The sequence below is a fragment of the Salmo salar genome, chromosome 09 (genome assembly GCF_965601325.2).
Source record: "Salmo salar chromosome 09, fSalSal1, whole genome shotgun sequence".
NCBI lineage: Eukaryota > Metazoa > Chordata > Actinopteri > Salmoniformes > Salmonidae > Salmo > Salmo salar.
In genome coordinates, this window is record NC_138299.1 from 38,441,930 (window position 1) to 38,464,709 (window position 22,780).

Here is a 22,780-nt window from a genome sequence, read left to right on the forward strand (position 1 = left end):
AGCACCTTAAAGTACTGCATGCATACATTTAAGTAACGGGGACACCAGCAAGAATCAAACCCACGACCCTGGCGTTGCAAGTGCCACACTCTACCACCTAAGCCCAGCACCCTCTACAAACTGACCTGGGGCGCCCCGAAGTGTCTGGACTGGATCATCTTATCACCCTCATCCATGATCTCCTGCAGGTGTGCACGGCGAGCCCCCAGCTCGTTCTCGAAGGCACTGTGTTTGCTCTGCAGGACCAGCACACTGGTCAGGTCCTTGCCGTAGTCCAGCGAGGAGAAGATATGCTCTTTCTCCTTGATCCAGCTCTCCAGCTCGGCCATCTGAGATAAGACATAATATACTTTAATGTCAATTGTCTCGGATACACTAATGTTTGTATTTTTCCTTTATCCCAAACCCCTTGAGACACACACATACACACACAGAGAGAGAGAGTTCAGAGGACATGGTCCTCCGCAGTGCAGCACCCATGGAGTACTTTAGGGGTTAAGTCCCTTGCTCAAGGGCACAACCCTCCAGTTGCAAGCCCATCTTTCCAGCCTCTAGACTACCTACCTCCCAGAAGAAGTTCCAGAGGCGTCGGGACTGCTCGAGGCGAGCGCGGCGTTGGGCCGCAAGGGCACACAGCTCCTGGTAACACAGGTCCAGGTGCTGCACCCGGTCCTTAATCACCTGGGGGTCACAGGGCTTGTAGCCTGGGAGAGAGAGGGGGGAGGTGGGTCAAAACATGACTTAATGTTATGCAGTGATAATGGATCCCCCACTTTCTAATCCCAGGGCGGACACTCTAACCACAAGACCACTGAGTTGGATTATACTTTACATTCAAATATATTTTGGGCTACACTTTACATCAAGATATATTTTGGTAACACTTTACATGAAGATATATTTTGGTAACACTTTACATGAAGATCTACAGTATTTTGGGTTACACTTTACATGAAGGTATACTTAAAAAATATTTAATGTAACGTGTTACCCTCTTTTGTTAGATGATATGTATGGCCCGAGTACAAAACAGGTAGAGGGACAGTAGAAGGAATAGGAATGTTGCTTGCACTTCACTTACTATCTCCATTGGCAAACTTGAGAGCAGCAACGTTGGAGTCGTGAACTCTTTCTGCCTGCACAGTGATGTCAGCCTCCACCAGAGCATGCTTCTGGAGCAGGTCATCCACCTCCAACAAGTGCTTCCCAAAGTCAGGGGAGAGCAGCCGAGCCTGGGGACATGCCACAGGGTCAGAAGTGAGGGGTCAGGGGGAGAGGTGGAGGGGGAGGGGAGGTCAGGCACAGAAGCGTGGGGTGGCAAGGAGGTTAGTTCATTGAGATGGGACAAACCTAGCAAAGGAATGTTGTAGCATAGCTTGCTTGAGCAGGGGGAAACTATCGTAATGTATTTCTGCAGTTATACACTCTATGCAAATACACTGTGTATACAAAACATTAAGAACACCTGCTCTTTCCATGACATACTGACCAGTTGAATCCAGGTGAAAGCTATGATCACTTATTGATATCCCTTATTGATGTTAAATCCACTTCAATAAGTGTAGATGAAGAAGAGAAGACAGGTTGAAGAAGGATTGTTAAGCCTTGACAATTGAGACATGAATTGTGTATGTGTGCCATTCAGAGGGTGAATAGGCAACACAAAATACTTAAGCGCCTTTGAACGGGGTATGGTAGTAGATGCCAGGCGCACCGGTTTGTGTCAAGAACTGCAACGCTGCTTAGTTTTTCACACTCAACAGTTTCCCGTCTGTATCAAGAATGATCCACCACCCAAAGGACATCCAGCCAAATTGACACAACTGTGGGAAGCATTGGAGTCAAAATGGACCAACATCCCTGTGGAATGCTTTTTTTCAAATTCATAACCTAGCCCATGCTGTGTCTGGTTCCAATGGCTTAGTGGGATTGCTTGCAACACCAGGGTTGTGGGTTAGCTTGCAACACCAGGATTGTGGGTTAGCTTGCAACACCAGGGTTGTGGGTTAGCTTGCAACACCAGGGTTGTGTTTAGCTTGCAACATCAGGGTTGTGGGTTAGCTTGCAACACCAGGGTTGTGGATTAGCTTGCAACACCAGGGTTGTGGTTTAGCTTGCAACACCAGGGTTGTGGGTTAGATTGCAACACCAGGGTTGTGGGTTAGCTTGCAACACCAGGGTTGTGTTTAGCTTGCAACACCAGGGTTGTGGGTTAGCTTGCAACACCAGGGTTGTGGGTTAGTTTGCAACACCAGGGTTGTGTTTAGCTTGCAACACCAGGGTTGTGTTTAGCTTGCAACACCAGGGTTGTGTTTAGCTTGCAACACCAGGGTTGTGGGTTTGATTGCAACACCAGGGTTGTGGGTTAGCTTGCAACACCAGGTTTGTGGGTTAGCTTGCAACACCAGGGTTATGGGTTTGATTGCAACACCAGGGTTATGAGTTAGATTGCAATACCAGGGTTGTGGGTTAGCTTGCAACACCAGGGTTGTGTTTAGCTTGCAACACCAGGGTTGTGGGTTAGCTTGCAACACCAGGGTTGTGGGTTAGTTTGCAACACCAGGGTTGTGTTTAGCTTGCAACACCAGGGTTGTGTTTAGCTTGCAACACCAGGGTTGTGGGTTTGATTGCAACACCAGGGTTGTGGGTTAGCTTGCAAAGCCAGGGTTATGGGTTAGCTTGCAACACCAGGGTTGTGTTTAGCTTGCAACACCAGGGTTGTGGGTTTGATTGCAACACCAGGGTTGTGGGTTAGCTTGCAACACCAGGGTTATGGGTTTGATTGCAACACCAGGGTTATGAGTTAGATTGCAACACCAGAGTTATGGGTTAGCTTGCAACACCAGGGTTATGGGTTAGCTTGCAACATCAGGGTTGTGGGTTAGCTTGCAACACCAGGGTGGTGGGTTAGCTTGCAACACCAGGGTTATGGGTTTGATTGCAACACCAGGGTTATGGGTTTGATTGCAACACCAGGGTTATGGGTTAGATTGCAACACCAGGGTTATGGGTTAGATTGCAACACCAGGGTTATGGGTTAGCTTGCAATACCAGGGTTATGGGTTAGCTTGCAATACCAGGGTTATGGGTTAGCTTGCAACACCAGGGTTATGGGTTAGCTTGCAACACCAGGGTTATGGGTTAGCTTGCAACACCAGGGTTATGGGTTTGATTGCAGCAGGGGCCAGCTATAGTAAATACAGTATGCATCACTGTCAATATCTTCCATGTTGTAAGTTGCTTTGGCCATATTGTTATTTTATGATGTGTATTATTAGTATTGTTACTATTATCACCGTACCTTCATCCCATCCATCCAGGTGATGATGTATAACATTTCCTGGAAGATCCTCTGCAGGGTGAGGTTCTTGTCCAGGCGTGTCCTGCGAGCTTTCAGCAGCTCCTGTAGGTAATCCCACAGCCTCAGGATGTTGTCCTTACGCACGTCGATGCGCTTGGTGTCGTGGTAACGCTCAGACTCCAGCTCGTTAGAGATGGCTACTATGCCCTGGATGCGTTCCTCGTAGGCAGCGATGTCCGTCTCGATGGCGTCGTGCTTCTTCTTAGCGGCCTCTACCGCCGGCAGGTCGTAGCCGAAGTTGTCCTGAAGGTGGAAGGTATTTCAGATGTGAAGAGACTGTTATGTATGTCTATCTTAATATTTGGGGCAGGTAAGTATTCTGACTTGAGATTTGTGCAAGTTTTCACACAAGTATCCCACTGACATCAATGAATTATTTATGCAAAGGTCCAAGTTGCATGCACTTATCTCAGCGTTGAATTGGCCCCAAAATGAACAGTGGATGTCTGTTTGTTATGTTTTTTATGTGCTATCTGTGTTCAGGTGTATTCCAGCTGTCAGCCAATCAGCATTCAGGGCTCGAACCACCCAGTGTATAATAGTGGACATGTTAAGTCTGATATACCACGGCTGCCAGCCAATCAGCATTCAGGGCTCAAACCACCCAGTGTATAATATTGGACATTTACCTGTGCCACCAGTCTCTGGTTCTCTAGTAGCCAGGTCTCTCTCATGGAAGCCTTCCTGTCGAAGCGTCTGGCCATCTGCTCCAGTTTCTCCTGACGAATTAGCTCGTCTCTCAGGACACGTTCCCTCTCATGCTCCGCCCGCTCCAAATGCTCCCAGGCCTGCAGAGGACAACATGGTTAATTATAAACTCAGCAAAAAAAGAAACGGCCCTTTTTCAGGACCCTGTCTTTCAAAGATAATTCATATAAATCCAAATAACTTCCCAGATCTTCATTGTAAAGGGTTTAAACACCGTTTCCAATTCTTGTTCAATGAACCATAAACAATGAATGAACATGCACCAGTGGAACGGTCGTTAAGACACTAACAACTAACAGACGGTAGGCAATTAAGGTCACAGTTATGAAAACTTAGCACACTAAAGAGGCCTTTCTACTACACCAAAAGAAAGATGCCCAGAGTCCCTGCTCATCTGTGTGAATGTGCCTTAGGCATGCTGCAAGGAGGCATGAGGACTGCAGATGTAGCCAGGGCAATAAATTGCCATGTCTGTACTGTGAGACGCCTAATACAGCGCTACAGGGAAACAGAACGGACAGCTAATCGTCCTCGCAGTGGCAGACCACGTGTAACAACACCTGCACAGGATCGGTACATCCGAACATCACAGGTACAGGATGGCAACAACAACTGCCCGAGTTACACCAGGAACGCACAATCCCTCCATCAATGCTCAGACTGTCCGCAATAGGCTGAGAGAGGCTGGACTGAGAGCTTGTAGGCCTGTTGTAAGGCAGGTCCTCACCAGACATCACCGGCAACAACGTCGCCTATGGGCACAAACCCACCGTCGCTGGACCAGACAGGACTGGCAAAAAGTGCTCTTCACTGACGAGTCGCGGTTTTGTCTCACCAGGGGGATGGTCAGATTCGTGTTTATCGTCGAAGGAATGAGCATTACACCAACGCCTGTACTCTGGAGCGGGATTGATTTAGAGGTGGAGGGTCTGTCATGGTCTGGGGCGGTGTGTCACAGCATCATCGGACTGAGCTTGTTGTCATTGCAGGCAATCTCAACGCTGTGCGTTACAGGGAAGACATCCTCCTCCCTCATGTGGTACCATTCCTGCAGGCTCATCCTGACATGACCCTCCAGCATGACAATACCACCAGCCGTACTGCTCGTTCTGTGAGTGTTTTCCTGCAAGACAGGAATGTCAGTGTTCTGCCATGGCCAGCGAAGAGCCCGGATCTCAATCCCATTGAACACGTCTGGGACCTGTTGGATCGGAGGGTGAGGGCTAGGGCCATTCCCCCCAGAAATGTCTGGGAACTTGCAGGTGCCTTGGTGGAAGAGTGGGGTAACATCTCACAGCAAGAACTGGAAAAATCCGGTGCAGTCCATGAGGAGGAGCTGCACAGACATGGACAGTTTATTGCACTGTCAACAGGCTACTGTAGGACTTTGTTAAGATTCAGTCATTCTTTTGTCTTTGTTCATGAATTGTAAGGGCTTTGGTAGTCGCGTTTGCAGGAATGAGGCGCAGGAAGCAACGAACACAGGGAGTGGTGTTTTTAATAACACTTTGAAGAAAAAACAAAGTTCCCAAGCACAGGGGAATAAATACAATGTGCGACAATGCCAAGCCGACACGAACAAGACAGTCGACATAAAACAATCAATACCGCACAACAAGGAGCGGGCCAGCTAAACTAAATAGCCCCTCTAATGGCTAATTGACCACAGGTGTCCAAAATCAAAAAAAGGGAAAAGCAAAAGGGAATCGGTGGCAGCTAATAGGCCGGTGACGACGACCGCCGAGCGCCACCCGAGCAGGAGGGGGCGCCACCGTCTGTGGGAATCGTGACAGTACCCTCCCCCCCCCCTCGAGGTCGACCCGGAGGGCGAGGCGCAGGGCGATCCGGACGGAGCTGGTGGAAATCCCTCAACATAGATGGGTCCAGGACGTCCTCCGCCGGCACCCAGCACCTCTCTTCCGGGCCGTACCCCTCCCAGTCCACGAGGTACTGCAGGCCCCTCGCCCAGCGTCTCGAGTCCAAAATGGCCCGTATGCTGTACGCCGGGGACCCCCCGATGTCCAGAGGGGGAGGAGGGACCTCCGGCACCTCATCTTCTTGAAGGGGACCAGCTACCACCGGCCTGAGGAGAGTCACATGAAACGAGGGATTAATACGGTAATAGGAAGGGAGTTGCAACCGATAACACACCTCGTTTATCCTCCTCAGGACTTTGAAGGGCCCCACACACTGCGGCCCCAGCTTCCGGCAGGGCACGCGGAGGGGCAGGTTCCGGGTCGAGAGCCAGACCCTGTCTCCCGGTGCGAACACGGGCGCCTCACTGCGGTGGCGGTCAGCACTCCTCTTCTGCCGCGCACTGGCCTCCTTTAGTGAGTCCTGGACGGCTCTCCAGGTCTCCTTGGAGTGCTGGACCCAGTCCTCCACCGCAGGAGCCTCGGTCTGGCTCCGGTGCCATGGTGCCAGGACCGGCTGGTAACCTAACACACACTGAAAGGGTGATATGTTAGTAGAGGAGTGGTTTAGTGAGTTCTGGGCTAATTCAGCCCAGGGAATATACCTCGCCCACTCCCCTGGCCGGTCCTGGCAATACGACCTCAGGAACCTGCCCACCTCCTGGTTCACCCTCTCCGCCTGCCCATTGCTCTCGGGGTGATAACCGGAGGTCAAACTGACCGAGACCCCCAGCCGCTCCATAAACGCTCTCCAGACCCTGGATGTGAACTGGGAACCTCGATCAGAGACAATGTCCTCCGGCACCCCGTAGTGCCGGAAGACGTGGGTAAATAGGGCCTCCGCAGTCTGCAGGGCCGTAGGCAGACCGGGCAATGGGAGGAGACAGCAGGACTTAGAGAACCGATCCACAACCACCAGAATCGTCGTGTTCCCCTGAGAGGGTGGAAGATCTGTCAAGAAGTCGATGGACAGGTGCGACCATGGTCGTGGAACGGGGAGGGGCTGTAACTTCCCTCTCGGTAGATGCCTAGGAGCCTTACTCTGGGCACACACCGAACAGGAAGAGACATAGGACCTCACGTCCTCAGCCAAGGTGGGCCACCAGTACTTCCCCCTTAGACTCCGCACTGTCCTCGCCACACCAGGATGACCCGCAGTAGGTAGCGTGTGCGCCCACCGAATCAAACGATCACGAACCCCGAGCGGCACATACATGCGCCCCACGGGCACCTGCGCAGGCGCAGGTTCCAACACCAATGCCCGCTCGATGTCCGCTTCCACCTCCCATACCACTGGTGCCACCAGCCTAGACGCTGGAATGATGGGAGTTGGATCGATGGGCCGGTCCTCCGTGTCATAGAGACGGGACAGCACGTCGGCTTTCATATTCAGGGAACCCGGTCTATAGGAGATGGTAAACCTAAACTGGGCAAAGAACATGGCCCACCTCGCCTGACGTGGATTCAGTCTCCTCGCTGCCCGGATGTACTCCAGGTTTCGGTGGTCGGTCCAGATGAGAAAGGGGTGCTTAGCCCCCTCAAGCCAGTGCCGCCACACCCTCAGGGCTTTGACCACCGCTAGCAACTCCCTGTCCCCCACATCGTAGTTACGCTCCGCCGAACTGAGCTTCTTCGAAAAGAAAGCGCAGGGGCGGAGTTTCGATAGCGTACCCGAGCGCTGTGATAGCACGGCACCCACCCCAGCCTCGGATGCGTCCACCTCCACTATGAACGCTAAAGACGGGTTCGGGTGCGCCAACACGGGTGCGTCGGTGAACAGCGTCTTCAACTTCTTGAAGGCTCCATCCGCCTCCGTCGACCATTGCAAACGCACCGGCCCCCCCTTCAGCAGTGAGGTAATGGGAGCCGCTACCTGGCCAAAACCCCAGATAAACCTCCGGTAGTAATTGGCAAAGCCTAAGAACCGCTGCACCTCCTTCACCGTGGTTGGAGTCGGCCAATTACGCACGGCCTTAACGCGGTCACACTCCATCACCACCCCCGTGGTGGAAATGCGATAACCCAGAAAGGAGATGGCTCGTTTGGAAAACTCACACTTCTCAGCCTTAACGTATAGGTCATGCTCCAGCAGTCTACCAAGCACCTTGCGCACCAGGGACACATGCGTGGAGCGGGTGGCGGAATATATCAGAATGTCATTGATATAGACAATCACGCCCTGCCCGTGAAGGTCCCTGAGAATTTCGTCAACAAAGGATTGAAAGACGGCTGGAGCATTTTTCAACCCATACGGCATGACGAGGTACTCATAATTGCCTGATGTGGTACTAAAGGCGGTTTTCCACTCGTCTCCCTTCTTGATACGCACCAGATTATACGCTCTCCTGAGATCCAGTTTTGTGAAGAACTCTGCTCCGTGAAATGATTCCACCGCCATAGCGATGAGAGGTAGTGGGTAACTAAACCCCACCGTGATAGCGTTTAGACCTCTGTAATCAATGCACGGACGCAGACCTCCCTCCTTTTTCTTCACAAAAAAGAAACTCGAGGAAGCGGGTGAGATGGAGGGCCGAATGTACCCCTGTCCCAGGGATTCCGTGACATATGTCTCCATAGCCGCCGTCTCCTCCTGTCACAAGGGGTACACGTGACTCCTGGGAAGCGCAGCGTTAACCTGGAGATCTATCGCACAATCCCCCTGTCGATGAGGTGGTAATTTAGTTGCCCTTTACAAAAAGCGATCGCCAAATCGGCATATTCAGGGGGAATGCGCACGGTGGACACCTGGTCTGGACTTTCCACCGACGTGGCACCTATGGAAACTCCTAGACACCTCCCTGAACACTCCTCTGACCACCCCTGGAGAACCCCCTGTTTCCACGAAATACGGGGATTGTGACCAGCCAGCCAGGGGACCCCCAGCACCACCGGAAACGCAGGTGAATCAATAAGGAAAAAACAAATGCGTTCCTTATGATTCCCCTGCGTTACCATGTCCAGTGGCACCGTAGACTCCCTGACTAGCCCTGACCCTAATGGTCGGCTATCTAGGGAGTGCACTGGGAAAGGGGAATCTATCGGCACCCGCGGAATGCCCAGCTTAATGGCAAGTCCACGGTCCATAAAGTTCCCAGCTGCGCCTGAATCGACTAGCGCCCTATGCTGGGAAGAGGGAACATTTTTTGTAAACAAAACAGGTAAAAACACGTGACCAACAGGGGGTTCTGGGTGAATCTGGTGCTGACTCACCTGAGGTGACCGAGAAGTGTTCTGCCTGCCCTCTCGACTCCCAGACTGGCTCCTCCAGCACCGGTCGGCCGTGTGTCCTCTCCGACCACAGCTGGTGCAGGAGGAGCCACCTCCTCCGGTGCCCCTTGGCACGGCCCCCCCTATCTCCATAGGTGTAGGGGCGGGGGTGCACGGGGGTGGAACGGGCAGGACCCTCTCCGAATGCCCGCGGGCAGCCAGCAAATGTCCAGACGTATGGACATGTCTATCAGCTCGTCCAGGGACAGAGCTGTGTCCCGACAGGCCAGCTCCCTGCGGACGTCCGCCCGGAGACTGTAGCAGTAGTGGTCTATGAGGGCCCTGTCGTTCCACCCCGCCCCAGCAGCCAAGGTCCTGAACTCTAGCACGAAGTCCTGAGCACTCCTCGTCTCTTGCCTGAGGTGGAACAGCCGTGAACTCTGGGTAGTGGTCCCTCGCCGAGTCTGGACCGTTCCAGACCGCATTAGCCCACTCCAGAGCTCGGCCCGTCAGGCAGGAAATGAGGGCACTCACGTTCTCCTCTCCCGTGGGAGCAGGTCTGACGGTGGCCAGGTACAGCTCAAGCTGGAGCAAAAACCCCTGGCACCCAGCCGCCGCCCCATCGTACTCCCTCGGGAGTGCCAAACGAAGCGCGCCAGAGCCAGATGTCGTGGGAGGCGAAGATGGCTGTATCGGGGGAGGTGGAGGTGGAGAGAGGATACCACTTCTCTCCCAACGGTCCATCCTCTCCATCATCTGGTCCATTGCCGATCCAATGCGGTGTAGGACTGTCGTGTGGTGGAGCACGCGTTCCTCCATCGAGGGCAGAAGAGTGCCCGCTGCTCCCGCTGATTCCATGCCTTTTCAGAGGGTGCGGGATTCTGTAAGGGCTTTGGTAGTCGCGTTTGCAGGAATGAGGCGCAGGAAGCAACGAACACAGGGAGTGGTGTTTTTAATAACACTTTGAAGAAAAAACAAAGTTCCCAAGCACAGGGGAATAAATACAATGTGCGACAATGCCAAGCCGACACGAACAAGACAGTCGACATACAACAATCAATCCCGCACAACAAGGAGCGGGCTAGCTAAACTAAATAGCCCCTCTAATGGCTAATTGACCACAGGTGTCCAAAATCAAAAAAAGGGAAAAGCAAAAGGGAATCGGTGGCAGCTAATAGGCCGGTGATGACGACCGCCGAGCGCCACCCGAGCAGGAGGGGGCGCCACCGTCGGTGGGAATCGTGACATGAATAAATCACCCAGTACTCAATCTACTGCCTCGGTCTCCTCCATTCCTGCATTCCAGCTGACGCCCCATAGCGTAAGTATGTCCTGAACCAGCCCACTAGATTAAACTTACCTCCCTTCATTTTAGTATTCCTGCAAGCTTATATTCCTCACCCTGTTGAGATCAGCCACTAGAGCCCCCTCCTTGGGGGTATAGACTCTCTGGTTGTTGGCTCTCATACGACTCTGGATGGTGAACAACAGCACCTCCAGATTACCTTTCTCCTGGAACCTGGAACATCACAGACAGAACAATAAACAATATGTCAGAACCAGAACCAGAATGTCTTATTTTAAAAGATGGGGGAAATTCCCAGTTTGGAAGTTACTAGAATCCTGGAGGATTTCTGGAAAACCCAGATTTTTTTAGGGAACGTTTCTGGAATTGTGCAACTCAAGTTGAGCCATATATTAATACGACAGGTTGAGGTGACTGACTTGGGTGGTTTCTCCACTATGCGGTAGGAGTTGAAGGATTGGAGCTGCTGTTGGACCCCGGTCAGAGAGTTGGCCAGTTTGCGGTTGTTCAGGACGATTATTGTCTGCTGTATCCATGTCAGCAGGTCTGACGACAGGGTTTCGTACTTGTCAATCATCTTCTCTGTCTCTATGGCATGGTCTAGTACCTAGAGGACAGATACAGAGGGTTAGGTTACTCAAACACTAGGGTGTAATACACTCACATGAAATAATGCATGCACGGATGTCACACACACACACACACACACACACACACACACACACACACACACACACACACACACACACTGCATTATTTATCCCATCCCCACCTTGCCAACTCTCTTCCCCTCTACCGCTAATGCCTTCATCTTGGAGAAGTAGTGGTAGAAAGCCACAACGTATGTGATGATGGACTTCTCATCTGGGTTCTCTGTGAACACATCTGTAATACAGACAGACAGTCAGAACTAGAAGATCACCTTGAGCTCAGCCCATAAAGACCTGAAAGGACCGGTTACCCGAACAGAGGGTCCTGGACTGAAAAGGATTTTCTACTGAGATGTTCCATTGAGTATGCTTTTTAGTCTATGACTCGGCTTAATCTGGGTCCAGGAAACTGGTTCTTAGTTCTAGATGAGGCAACAGCACATTGTCACTCACCTTCAGGGTCTAAGAGTTTTGTTACTCCAAGCGTCTGCTCTGCTACATTGAAGGCATTCTGAAGGTTATGGGTTGGATTGGACCTCTTCAGGCCACTATAGTCCACCAGGTCTGGCCTGAGAGAGAGAGACATAACAATGAGGATCAGTTATAAAACCCATTGCCCTTCATGGTTTTGAGGTCTGCGGTCCGCCCACCAACCAAGATTTTTTTTAAATGGGACAAACACCAAATTGAGACTTTGCATACAGTATTCTGCAAAAATATCCTCAGTCTATTATGTAAAACACCAAATAATGCATGCAGCGCAGAATTAGGCCGATACCCACTAATGATAAAAATTCAGAAAAGATTCTACAACCACCTAAAAGGAAGCGATTCCCAAACCTTCCATAACAAAGCCGTCACCTACAGAGAAATTAATCTGGAGAACAGCCCCCTAAGCAAGCTGATCCTGGGGCTAAATTCACAAACACAAACAGACCCCACAAAGACCCAGGACAGCAAAACAAAAAGATAATTACTTGACACATTGGGGGAAGAAATACAAAAAAAAAACAGCAAACTAGTTTGCCATTTTGCCCTAAACAGAGAGTACACAGTGGCAGAATACCTGACCACTGTGACTGACCCAAAATTAAGGAAATCTTTGACTATGTACAGACTCAGTGAGCATAGCCTTGCTATTGAGAAAGGTCAGACCTGGCTCTTAAGAGAAGACAGGCTATGTGCACACTGACCACAAAATGAGGTGGAAACTGAGTTGCACTTCCTAACCTCTTGCCAAATGTATGACCATATTAGAAGCACATATTTCCCTCAGATTACACAGACCCACAAAGAATTCGAAAACAAATCCAATTTTGATAAACTGCCATATCTATTGGGTGAAATACCACAGTGTCCAATCACAGCAGCACGATTTGTGACCTGAAAAGGGCAACCAAGAAAAGGTCAACCAGTGAAGAACAAACACTATTATAAATACAACCTATATTTACATTGATTTATTTTCCCTTTTGTACTTTAACTATTTGCACATCATTACAACACTGTATGTAGATATAATATTTGAAATGTCTTTATTCTTTTGGAAATTTTGTGATTGTAAGGTTTACTGTGATTTTTTTGGTTGGTTTATTTCACTTTTGTTTATTATCTATTTCACTTGTTTTGGCAATGTAAACATGTGTTTTCCATGCCAATAAAGAAATTGAATTGAGAGAGAGTAAGAGATAGAAAGAAAAATAAAGCGAGAGAGAGAGAGACAGAGACAGAGACAGAGAGAGGGGGAGGGGGAGGGGGGAATAGTGTGAATAAAGAAAAGAATGGTTGTGGTCTTGTATTCAGGAGTCGGCAGGTCAAACTGGTTAATGCGATTACAACCACATTACAACCCAAAGCCACATATTTTAAAAATACACTACTTGACCTAAAGTATGTGGACACCTGCTCGTCGAACATCTCATTCCAAGATCATGGGCATTAAAATGGAGTTGATCCCCTCTTTACTGTTATAACAGCCTCCACTCTTCTGGGAAGGCTTTCCACTAGATGTTGGAACATCGCTGTGCGGACTTGCTTCCATTCAGTCACAAGAGCATTAGTGAGGTCGGGCACTGATATTAGGCGATTAGGCCTGGCTCGCAGTCGGTGTTCCAATTCATCCCAAAGGTGCTCAATCTGGTTGAGGTCAGTGCTCTGTGCAGGCCAGACAAGTTCTTCCACACTGATCTCGACAGACCATTTCTGTAAGGTTCTCGCTTTGTACACGGGGGCATTGTCATGCTGAAACAGTAAAGGGCCTTCCCCAAAGTGCTGCCACAAAGTTGGAAGCACAGAATCGTCTACAAAGTCATTGTATCCTGTAGTGTTAAGATTTCTTTCACTGGAACTAATTTCGTCTGGCATCCGCCTAACCCAGATTCATCCGTCGGACCGCCAGATGGTAAAGCCTGATTCATCACGCCAGAGAACGCGTTTCCACTGTTCCAGAGTCCAACGGCAGCGAGATTTACACCACTCCAGTCGACGCTCGGCATTGCGCAATGTGATCTTAGGCTTGTGTGCAGCTGCTGAAACACATTTCATGAAGCTCCCGCCGAACAGTTCTTGTGCTGCCGTTGCTTCTAGAGGCAGTTTGGAACACGGTAGTGAGTGTTGCAACCGAGGACAAATTATACTTACGCGCTATATGCTTCAGCACTCGGCAGTCCGTTCTATGAACTTGTGTGGCCTACCACTTCGCGGCTGAGCCGTTGTTGCTCTTAGACTTTTTCACTTCAAAATAACAACACTTACAGTTGACCAGGGCAGCTCTAGCAGGGCAGAAATTTGACGAACTGACTTGTTGGAAAGGTGGCATCCTATGACGGTGCTACGTTGAAAGTCTCTGAGCTCTTCAGTAAGGCCATTCTAATGCCAATGTTCATCTATAGAGATTGCATGGCTGTGTGCTTGATTTTATACACCTGTCAGCAGTGGGTGTGGCTGAAACAGCCGAATCCACTAATTTGAATGCGTGTTCTTTTGTATATATAGTGTATATGGTTCTGTTACAACCAGGTTGTAACCAATGATATCATTCTGGCACAACTATTGTGGATGATATGTGATTCTATCTTTTCTTACCTGTGTTTGTGTATGAGAGCGCTGAAAGCCATTCCATCTTTCCAACTGGTGGTGAAGTTGGTGATGTTTACGTTTGGATATCTGTAGAAACAGGAAGGACAAAGAGTCAATGTCCCAGACTGACTTCAGTCACAACCTGATCCCAGCATTTAACGGGACTAATAAGATACACTGATCTCTAATGAACCTGGCTTTATCCAAGCAACCCTGATCATTGATCCTTTTGTGGTTCCAATGTCTCAGTGAGTTAGAGCATGGTGTTGGAAAGATCAGGGCTGTGGGTTCTACTGACCTGACAAAGACTTTGAAGTCCTATATGTTGAAGTGTTTTATTTGGGGATGGGGAGTAGCAATATTCCGTGTGTGGGCCTCTCATTTCTTTATGTGGGTTTTATTCTCACACGGGCCACTAAGTTTCTCTGTCAATACTGACAGTTCTGTAAATTTCTTTGGATTAGCCTTTTTTTATCTCACCCGGCAGTCTTCATCTGGCACCAGAGTAGCAGAGCATCCTTGGCTGTGCGGCTCTGCCGTTGAGTCCCGTCTACCTGTCCCATCTCCACCACAATGTCTTGGATCTGTCGGACAGGGACAGGAGGGACAGAGAGTCAACTACATGAATATGGAATTTACACTAGACTAGATAGTTCTTATGTGGAGACCAAACAGACATAACAAAACCTACATGTTGACGGACACCAAGACAGTTGTGAAGAGCGCACGTCAACGCCTATTCAAATCAAATCAAATTGTATTTGTCACATGCGCCCGAGTACAACAGGTCTACTACACCTTACAGTGAAATGCTTACTTACAAGCCCTTAACCAACAACGCAGCAAAAAAATTATTTAAACAAATTATTAACGTAAAAAAAATTTTTTTATACAGAATAAACAACAAGCAAAAAAATATTTGATATCAAATTAAGACCTAAAAAAAATATAAATAAGAAATAAAATAATTAATTAATTAAAGAGCAGCAGTAAAATAACAATAGCAGGGCTATATACAGGGGGTACAGGTACAGAGTCAATGTGCGGGGGCACAGGTTAGTCGAGGTAATTGAGGTAATATGTACATGTGGGTAGAGTTGTTAAAGTGACTATGCATAGATAATAACAGAGAGCAGCAGCAGTGTAAAGGGGGGGGGGGGGCAATGCAAATAGTCTGGGTAGCCATTTGATTAGATGTTCAGGAGTCCTAAGGCTTGGAGGTAGAAGCTGTTTAGAAGCCTCTTGGACGTAGACGTGGCGCTCCGGTACCAATTTCCATGCGGTAGCAGGGAGAACAATCTATGACTAGGGTGGCTGGAGTCTTTGACAATTTTTAAAGCCTTCCTCTGACACCACTTGGTATAGAGGTCCTGGATGGCAGGAAGCTTGGCCCCAGTGATGTACTGGGCCGTACACACTACCCTCTGTAGTGCCTTGCGGTCGGAGGGCGAGAAGTTGCCATACCAAGCAGTGATGCAACCCATCAGGATGCTCTTGATGGTGCAGCTGTAGAACCTTTTGAGGATTTGAGGACCCATGACAAATCTTTTAAGTCTCCTGAGGGGGAATAGGTTTTGTCGTGCCCTCTTCACGACTGTCTTGGTGTGCTTGGACCGTGTTAGTTTGTTTGTGATGTGGACACCAAGGAACTTGAAGCTCTCAACCTGCTCCACTACATCCCCGTTGATGAGAATGGGCGCGTGCTTGGTCCTCCTTTTCCAGTAGTCCCCCTCAGGAGTTGAAGATTTGGCATGGGTCCTCAGATCCTCAAAAAGGTCTACAGCTGCACCATCAAGAGCATCCTGACTGGTTGCAGCACCACTTGGTATGGCAACTGCTCGGCATCAGAGGGTAGTGCATAAGGCCCAGCATATCACTGGGGCCAAGCGTCCTGCCATCAGGCCCTCTTTAACAGGCGGTGTCAGAGGAAGGCCCTAAAAATATATTTTCTTACTTACTTAAAAAAAAAAAAATCTGCATTGTTGATTAAGGGCTTGTAAGTAAGCATTTCACAGTAAGGTCTACCTACACCTGTTGTATTCGGCGTATTTGACATGCAGTGTATAGTGTAGATATTGTATATTTTAGAATGGGAGAATGTTTAGACATAAGCTGCCTATTTCCTATTTTAGGTTGAAATATGAAGAGTATATTTTATTAGTAATGAGGGTAAAACAAGTTAAAACAAGGTTTTTAAAAAGAGGCTAATACTAGATCTAGTATCTAATTGAAACCTTGGTTAAATTGATAGAGCGGGGCATGTTAAATCTGTAAATTATCAAGGTTACCATCTTCTCACCAACTACCAACACACTGTCAGTAATTAAAACAGGGATCTGTGAGACGTACGGCTCCTCAGAGGCTAAATTTAGCACCACTTTGCTTCTCTTCTCCTCCGTTTGTTCTGACACTATGTAGGGATGCAGACAGAGGCTAGCTAGTCAACTCTTTCCTATTTTCTCCTCTCCTCCTTGATGGAGTGAATAATATAGCAACTAGGCCATATTGTTTGAACTAGCAAAGCTAAAAATAACAGTAGTATGTCAAATTACAAATAAATACTGTATCAGCCTGTTAAAACGAATCACTGTATCAGCCCAGATAAAATAATCAAACACACATGGTGTTTTGTTTGGGATGTGGTTTTAGTTTTAGCACCAGATAATGATGGCTGTTGGCTGAAACCAGACTGTATACAGCTCCAGGTAGAAGGGATGTATGTTGAATTCTAGTTCATTGTGTAACCAGTGTTGTCTTTAGTGATTAGATCACCTGGAGGTCCCAGATCAGTTTGTGCTGTCTTGCCACCAGGACATAGAAGTTGGCTATAAAGCACAAACAGATCTGGGACCAGGTATGCACCAGGTGACCAGGTGGTTTAAATTGAGGTCATTTTGTAACCTGTGTTTTTTAAGTGGTTAGTTAGAAGAAGACTCCTAACTCACCTGGAATCTGAGAATTATGGTCCAGATGAGTCCCAGGATGAGGCGGTGGTTGCCGTCGACGATGTCGTGTGATCCCATATTCTCCAGATGAACCCTCTGCTCCTTGAGGAACTGCAGGGCCTTGTCCACGTTCTCCAGACAGTGGATCCGCATACGGCCCTTAGTGGGCTTGGGCTGGAAGGAGGGAGAGAGGGAGAGAGAGGGAGAGAATGTGTAGTGTGTGGCTATTTACTGTGCCTTCAGAAAGTATTCAGACCCCTTGACTTTTTCCACATTTTGTTAGGTTACAGACTTACTCTATAATATAAATAAATAAATAAATAAATCCTTAGCAATCTACACACAATACCCAATAATGAAAAAGCAAAAACAGGTTTTTATACATTTTTGCAAATTTATAAAAGATTAAAAACAGAAACACCTTATTTACATAAGTATTGAGACTTGAAATTGAGCTCAGGTGCATCCTGTTTCCATTGATCATCTTTGAGATATTTCAACAACTTGATTGGAGTCCACCTGTGGTAAATTCAATTGATTGGATATGATTTGGATCGGCACACACCTGTCTATATAAGGTCCCACAGTTGACAGTCGTTGTCAGAGCAAAAACCAAGCCATGAGGTCGAAGATATTGTCCGTAGAGCTCCGAGACAAGATTGTGTTGAGGCACAGATCTGGGGAAGGGTAGCACAAAATGTCTGCAGCATTGAAGGTCCCCAAGAACACAGTGGCATCCATCATTCTTAAATGGAAGAAGTTTAGAAACACCAAGACTCTTCCTAGAGCAGGCCGTCCGGCCAAATTGAGTAATCGGGGGAGAAGGGCCTTGGTCAGGGAGGTGACCAAGAACCTGATTGTCACACTGACAGAGCTCTCGAGTTCCTCTGTTGATTGAATAACCTTCCAGAAGGACAACCATCTCTGCAGCACTCTACCAATCAGGCCTTTATGGTAGAGTGGCCAGACGGAAGCCACTCCTCCAGACAGCCCGCTTGGAGTTTGCCAAAAGGCACCTAAAGACTCTCAGACCATGAGAAACAAGATTCTCTGATCTGGTGAAACCAAGATTGAACTCTTTGGCCTGAATGTCAAGTGTCACATTTGGAGTAAAACTGGCACCATCCCTACGGTGAAGCATAGTGGTGGCAGAATCATGCTGTGAGGATGTTTTTCAGCGGCAGGGACTGGGAGACTAGTCAAGATCGAGGCAAATATGAAAGGAGCAAAGTACAGAGAGATCCTTGATGAAAACCTGCTCCAGAGCTCTCTGGACCTCAGACTGGGTGAAGGTTCACCTTCCAACAGGACAACGGCCCTAAGCACACAGCCGAGACAACACAGGAGTGGCTTTGGGACAAGTCTCTGAGTGTCCTTGAGTGGCCCAGCCAGAGCCCGGACTTAATCCTGATCGAACATCTCTGGAGAGACCTAAATATAGCTGTGCAGCAATGCTCCCCATCTAACCTGACAGAGCTTGAGAGGAGAAACTCCCCAAATACAGGTGTGCCAAGCTTGTAGCGTCATAACCAAGAAGACTCGAGGCTGTAATCGCTGCCAAAGGTGCTTCAACAAAGTACTGAGTAAAGAGTCTGAATACTTATGTAAATGTAATATTTCCGTTCCATTTCTAAAAACCTGTTTTTGCTTTGCCATTATGGGGTATTCTGTGTAGATTGATGAGGGGGAAAAAAACAATTTAATCAATGTTAGAACAAGGCTGTAACCTAACAAAATGTGGAAAAAGTCAAGGGGTCTGAATACTTTGATAAATTAGATTGTGACTGGAGTACACACTGATCTGGACATCATCAGATCATTGTCATAACAGGGACAAAAGAAAAGCTACAGAACACACATACAATACATCAGAAATACACACTGTTCACACACACACACACACACCCACGTACCAGTTTCTCTCCAGAGAGGAGCTCCAGTAGTTTGATGAGCATGCGTCCATCCCTGAGGTCCAGGTACAGGTCAGAGATCCGGCAGCTGACCCGGCACAGGATGGAGTTGACCCATTTAGTGAAGGTCTTCTTCTGGACTGCTTCACGCTCATCTACAGGAGGAGAATACAGGGAACTAGGTCAGATATCACCAGATTACACAGTAATAACGCAGCAGTAACCTATTAGTTACCGGTTGACTTATTTTGGAATCATTCAAACAAGCACCACTAGGCAGAACACTGTGGAGTTTATGATGTATGAAAATGTGTGTGTGCATGAGTGTGCAATACATTTTTGAAGCTTGGGAATAGACATGAGAATCCACAAGGCCTTTGTAACTAGTCTTTAAAGTATGATCCTACTCTGAGAGTAAGAACGTCAGCAGCACTGTGACTTATGTATTACCAACCTTGATTCATTTTTATTTATTTCACCTTTATTTAACCAGGTAGGCAAGTTGAGAACAAGTTCTCATTTACAATTGCGACCTGGCCAAGATAAAGCAAAGCAGTTCGACACATACAACAACACAGAGTTACACATGGAGTAAAACAAACATACAGTCAATAATACAGTAGGAAAAATAAGTCTATGTACAATGTGAGGAAATGAGGTGAGATAAGGGAGGTAAAGGCAAAAAAGGCCATGGTGGCAAAGTAAATACAATATAGCAAGTAAAACACTGGAATGGTAGATCTGTAGTGGAAGAAAGTGCAAAGTAGAAATAGAAATAATGGGGTGCAAAGGAGCAAAATAAATAAATACAGTAGGGGAAGAGGTAGTTGTATGGGCTAAATTATAGATGGGCTATGTACAGGTGCAGTGATCTGTGAGCTGCTCTGACAGCTGGTGCTTAAAGCTAGTGAGGGAGATAAGTGTTTCCAGTTTCAGAGATTTTTGTAGTTCGTTCCAGTCATTGACAGCAGAGAACTGGAAGGAGATACGGTCAAAGGAGGAATTAGCTTTTGGGGTGACCAGAGAGATATACCTGCTGGAGCTGGTGCTACAGGTGGGTGCTGCTATGGTGACCAGTGAGCTGAGATAAGGGGGGACTTTACCTAGCAGGGTCTTGTAGATGACCTGGAGCCAGTGGGTTTGGCGACGAGTATGAAGCGAGGGCCAGCCAACGAGAGCGTACAGGTCGCAGTGGTGGGTAGTATATGGGGCTTTGGTGACAAAACGGATGGCACTGTGATAGACTGCATCCAGTTTATTGAGAAGCGTATTGGAGGCTATTTTGTAAATGACATCGTCGACGTCGAGGATCGGTAGGATGGTCAGTTTTACGAGGGTATGTTTGGCAGCATGAGTGAAGGATGCTTTGTTGCGAAATAGGAAGCCAATTCTAGATTTAACTTTGGATTGGAGATGTTTGATGTGAGTCTAGAAGGAGAGTTTACAGTCTAACCAGACACCTAGGTATTTGTAGTTGTCCACATATTCTAAGTCAGAACTGTCCAGAGTAGTGATGCTAGACGGGTGGGCAGGTGCGGGCAGCGATCGGTTGAAGAGCATGCATTTAGTTTTACTTATATTTAAGAGCAGTTGGAGGCCACGGAAGGAGAGTTGCATGGCATTGAAGCTCGCCTGGAGGGTTGTTAACACAGTGTCCAAAGAAGGGCCAGAAGTATACAGAATGGTATCGTCTGTGTAGAGGTGGATCAGAGCCTCACCAGCAGCAAGAGCGACATCATTGATGTATACAGAGAAAAGAGTTGGCCCAAGAATTGAACCTTGTGGCACTCCCATAGAGACTGCCAGAGGCCCGGACAACAGGCCATCCGATTTGACACATTGAACTCTATCAGAGAAGTAGTTGGTGAATCAGGCGAGGCAATCATTTGAGAAACCAAGGCTATTGAGTCTGCCGATGAGGATGTGGTAATTGACAGAGTCAAAAGCCTTGGCCAGGTCAATGAATACGGCAGCACAGTATTGTTTCTTATCGATGGCGGTTACGATATCATTTAGGACCTTGGCGTGGCTGAGGTGCACCCATGACCAGCTCTGAAACCAGATTGCATAGTGGAGAAGGTGTGGTGGGATTCAAAATGGTCTGTAATCTGTTTGTTGACTTGGCTTTCGAAGACCTTAGAAAGACAGGGTAGGATAGATATAGGTCTGTAGCAGTTTGGGTCAAGAGTGTCCCCCCCTTTGAAGAGGGGGATGACTGTAGCTGCTTTCCAATCTTTGGGAATCTCAGACGACACGAAAGAGAGGTGGAACAGGCTAGTAATAGGGGTTGCAACAATTTCGGTAGATAATTTTAGAAAGAGACGGTCCAGATTGTCTAGCCCGGCTGATTTGTATGGGTCCAGATTTTGCAGCTCTTTCAGAACATCAGCTGACTGGATTTGGGAGAAGGAGAAATGGGGAAGGCTTGGGCGAGTAGCTGTGGGGGGTGCAGTGCTGTTGACCGCGGTAGGGGTAGCCAGGTGGAAAGCATGGCCAGCCGTAGAAAAATGCTTATTGAAATTCTCAATTATAGTGGATTTATCGGTGGTGACAGAGTTTCCTATCCTCAGTGCAGTGGGCAGCTGGGAGGAGGTGTTCTTATTCTCCATGGACTTTACAGTCTCCCAGAACTTTTTTGAGTTTGTGTCGCAGGAAGCAAATTTCTACTTGAAAAAGCTAGCCTTGGCTTTTCTAACTACCTGTGTATATTGGTTTCTAACTTCCCTAAAAAGTTGCATATCACGGGGGCTGTTCGATGCTAATGCAGAACGACACAGGATGTTTTTGTGTTGGTTAAGGGCAGACAGGTCTGGAGTGAACCAAGGGCTATATCTATTCCTGGTTCTACATTTTTTGAATGGGGCATGCTTATTTAAGATGGTGAGGAAGGCTTTTTTTAAAAAAAATAACCAGGCATCCTCTACTGACGGGATGAGGTCAATATCCTTCCAGGATACCCGGGCCAGGTCGATTAGAAAGGCTTGCTCGCTGTAGTGTTTCAGGGAGCGTTTGACAGTGATGAGTGGAGGTCGTTTGACCGCTGACCCATTACGGATGCAGGCAATATGGGTAAATGGGTCAACGTAACATAGTAAATACAAATCCAGGACACTGAAATTAGTATGATATATTACGTTTGGTATTGTATGTATTAATTGGTGGTAGCCCATCATCAACTTCGTATAAAATGTTAGGAATTGCAACTCATACAATATGTTGCGAATTTTCATAGGAGAACCCTTTGAAGAACCCTTTTGGTTCCACAGAGGGTTCTACATGGAAACCGAAAAGGTTCTACCTGGAACCAGAAAGGGGTCTCCTATGGGGATGGACAATGAACCCTTTTGGAACCCTTTTTTCTAAGAGTGTACGCCCACCCATCCATCCACCAGACCAAACCACCCTCCTTTCATTTTTGCCTTCATTAAGTAACCTTCTATCTTATGTACTGTATGTAACCATACCAAACGTAACATATGGATATCATAAGGTGAATGCACCAATTTGTAAGTCGCTCTGGATAGGAGCGTCTGCTAAATGACGTAAATGTAAATGTAATCATAGTAATTTGAGTGTCCTAGATTTTCGTTTACTATGTTACGTCAAGTCTATGAGACCAGCCTGGGCTGACTACTACCCACCTGGTGGCATTATGTCTCCCTACTGGTTACCAGTTGGAACTCACAGTAACACTTTAAAGCC

At 47.8% G+C, this 22,780-nt stretch overlaps 1 protein-coding gene across 2 annotated transcripts in view; it reads right to left on the reverse strand.

Annotated features, from left to right (window-relative positions):
• LOC106611276 (spectrin beta chain, erythrocytic) overlaps nt 1-22,780 on the reverse strand; it is an 82,017-nt gene that overhangs the window by 38,091 nt on the left and 21,146 nt on the right. For both annotated transcript variants that reach the window (XM_014211314.3, XM_045723623.2), the window contains exons 3-15: nt 19,082-19,233; nt 17,169-17,342; nt 14,704-14,807; nt 14,230-14,310; nt 11,599-11,714; nt 11,268-11,380; nt 10,915-11,102; nt 10,591-10,708; nt 3,991-4,149; nt 3,302-3,604; nt 1,082-1,232; nt 565-704; nt 126-329 (exon numbers count right to left, since the gene is read on the reverse strand). In XM_014211314.3, coding sequence (XP_014066789.1) covers nt 126-329; nt 565-704; nt 1,082-1,232; nt 3,302-3,604; nt 3,991-4,149; nt 10,591-10,708; nt 10,915-11,102; nt 11,268-11,380; nt 11,599-11,714; nt 14,230-14,310; nt 14,704-14,807; nt 17,169-17,342; nt 19,082-19,233 — 2,003 coding nt within the window. The remainder of the gene's footprint in view (nt 1-125; nt 330-564; nt 705-1,081; nt 1,233-3,301; nt 3,605-3,990; nt 4,150-10,590; nt 10,709-10,914; nt 11,103-11,267; nt 11,381-11,598; nt 11,715-14,229; nt 14,311-14,703; nt 14,808-17,168; nt 17,343-19,081; nt 19,234-22,780) is intronic.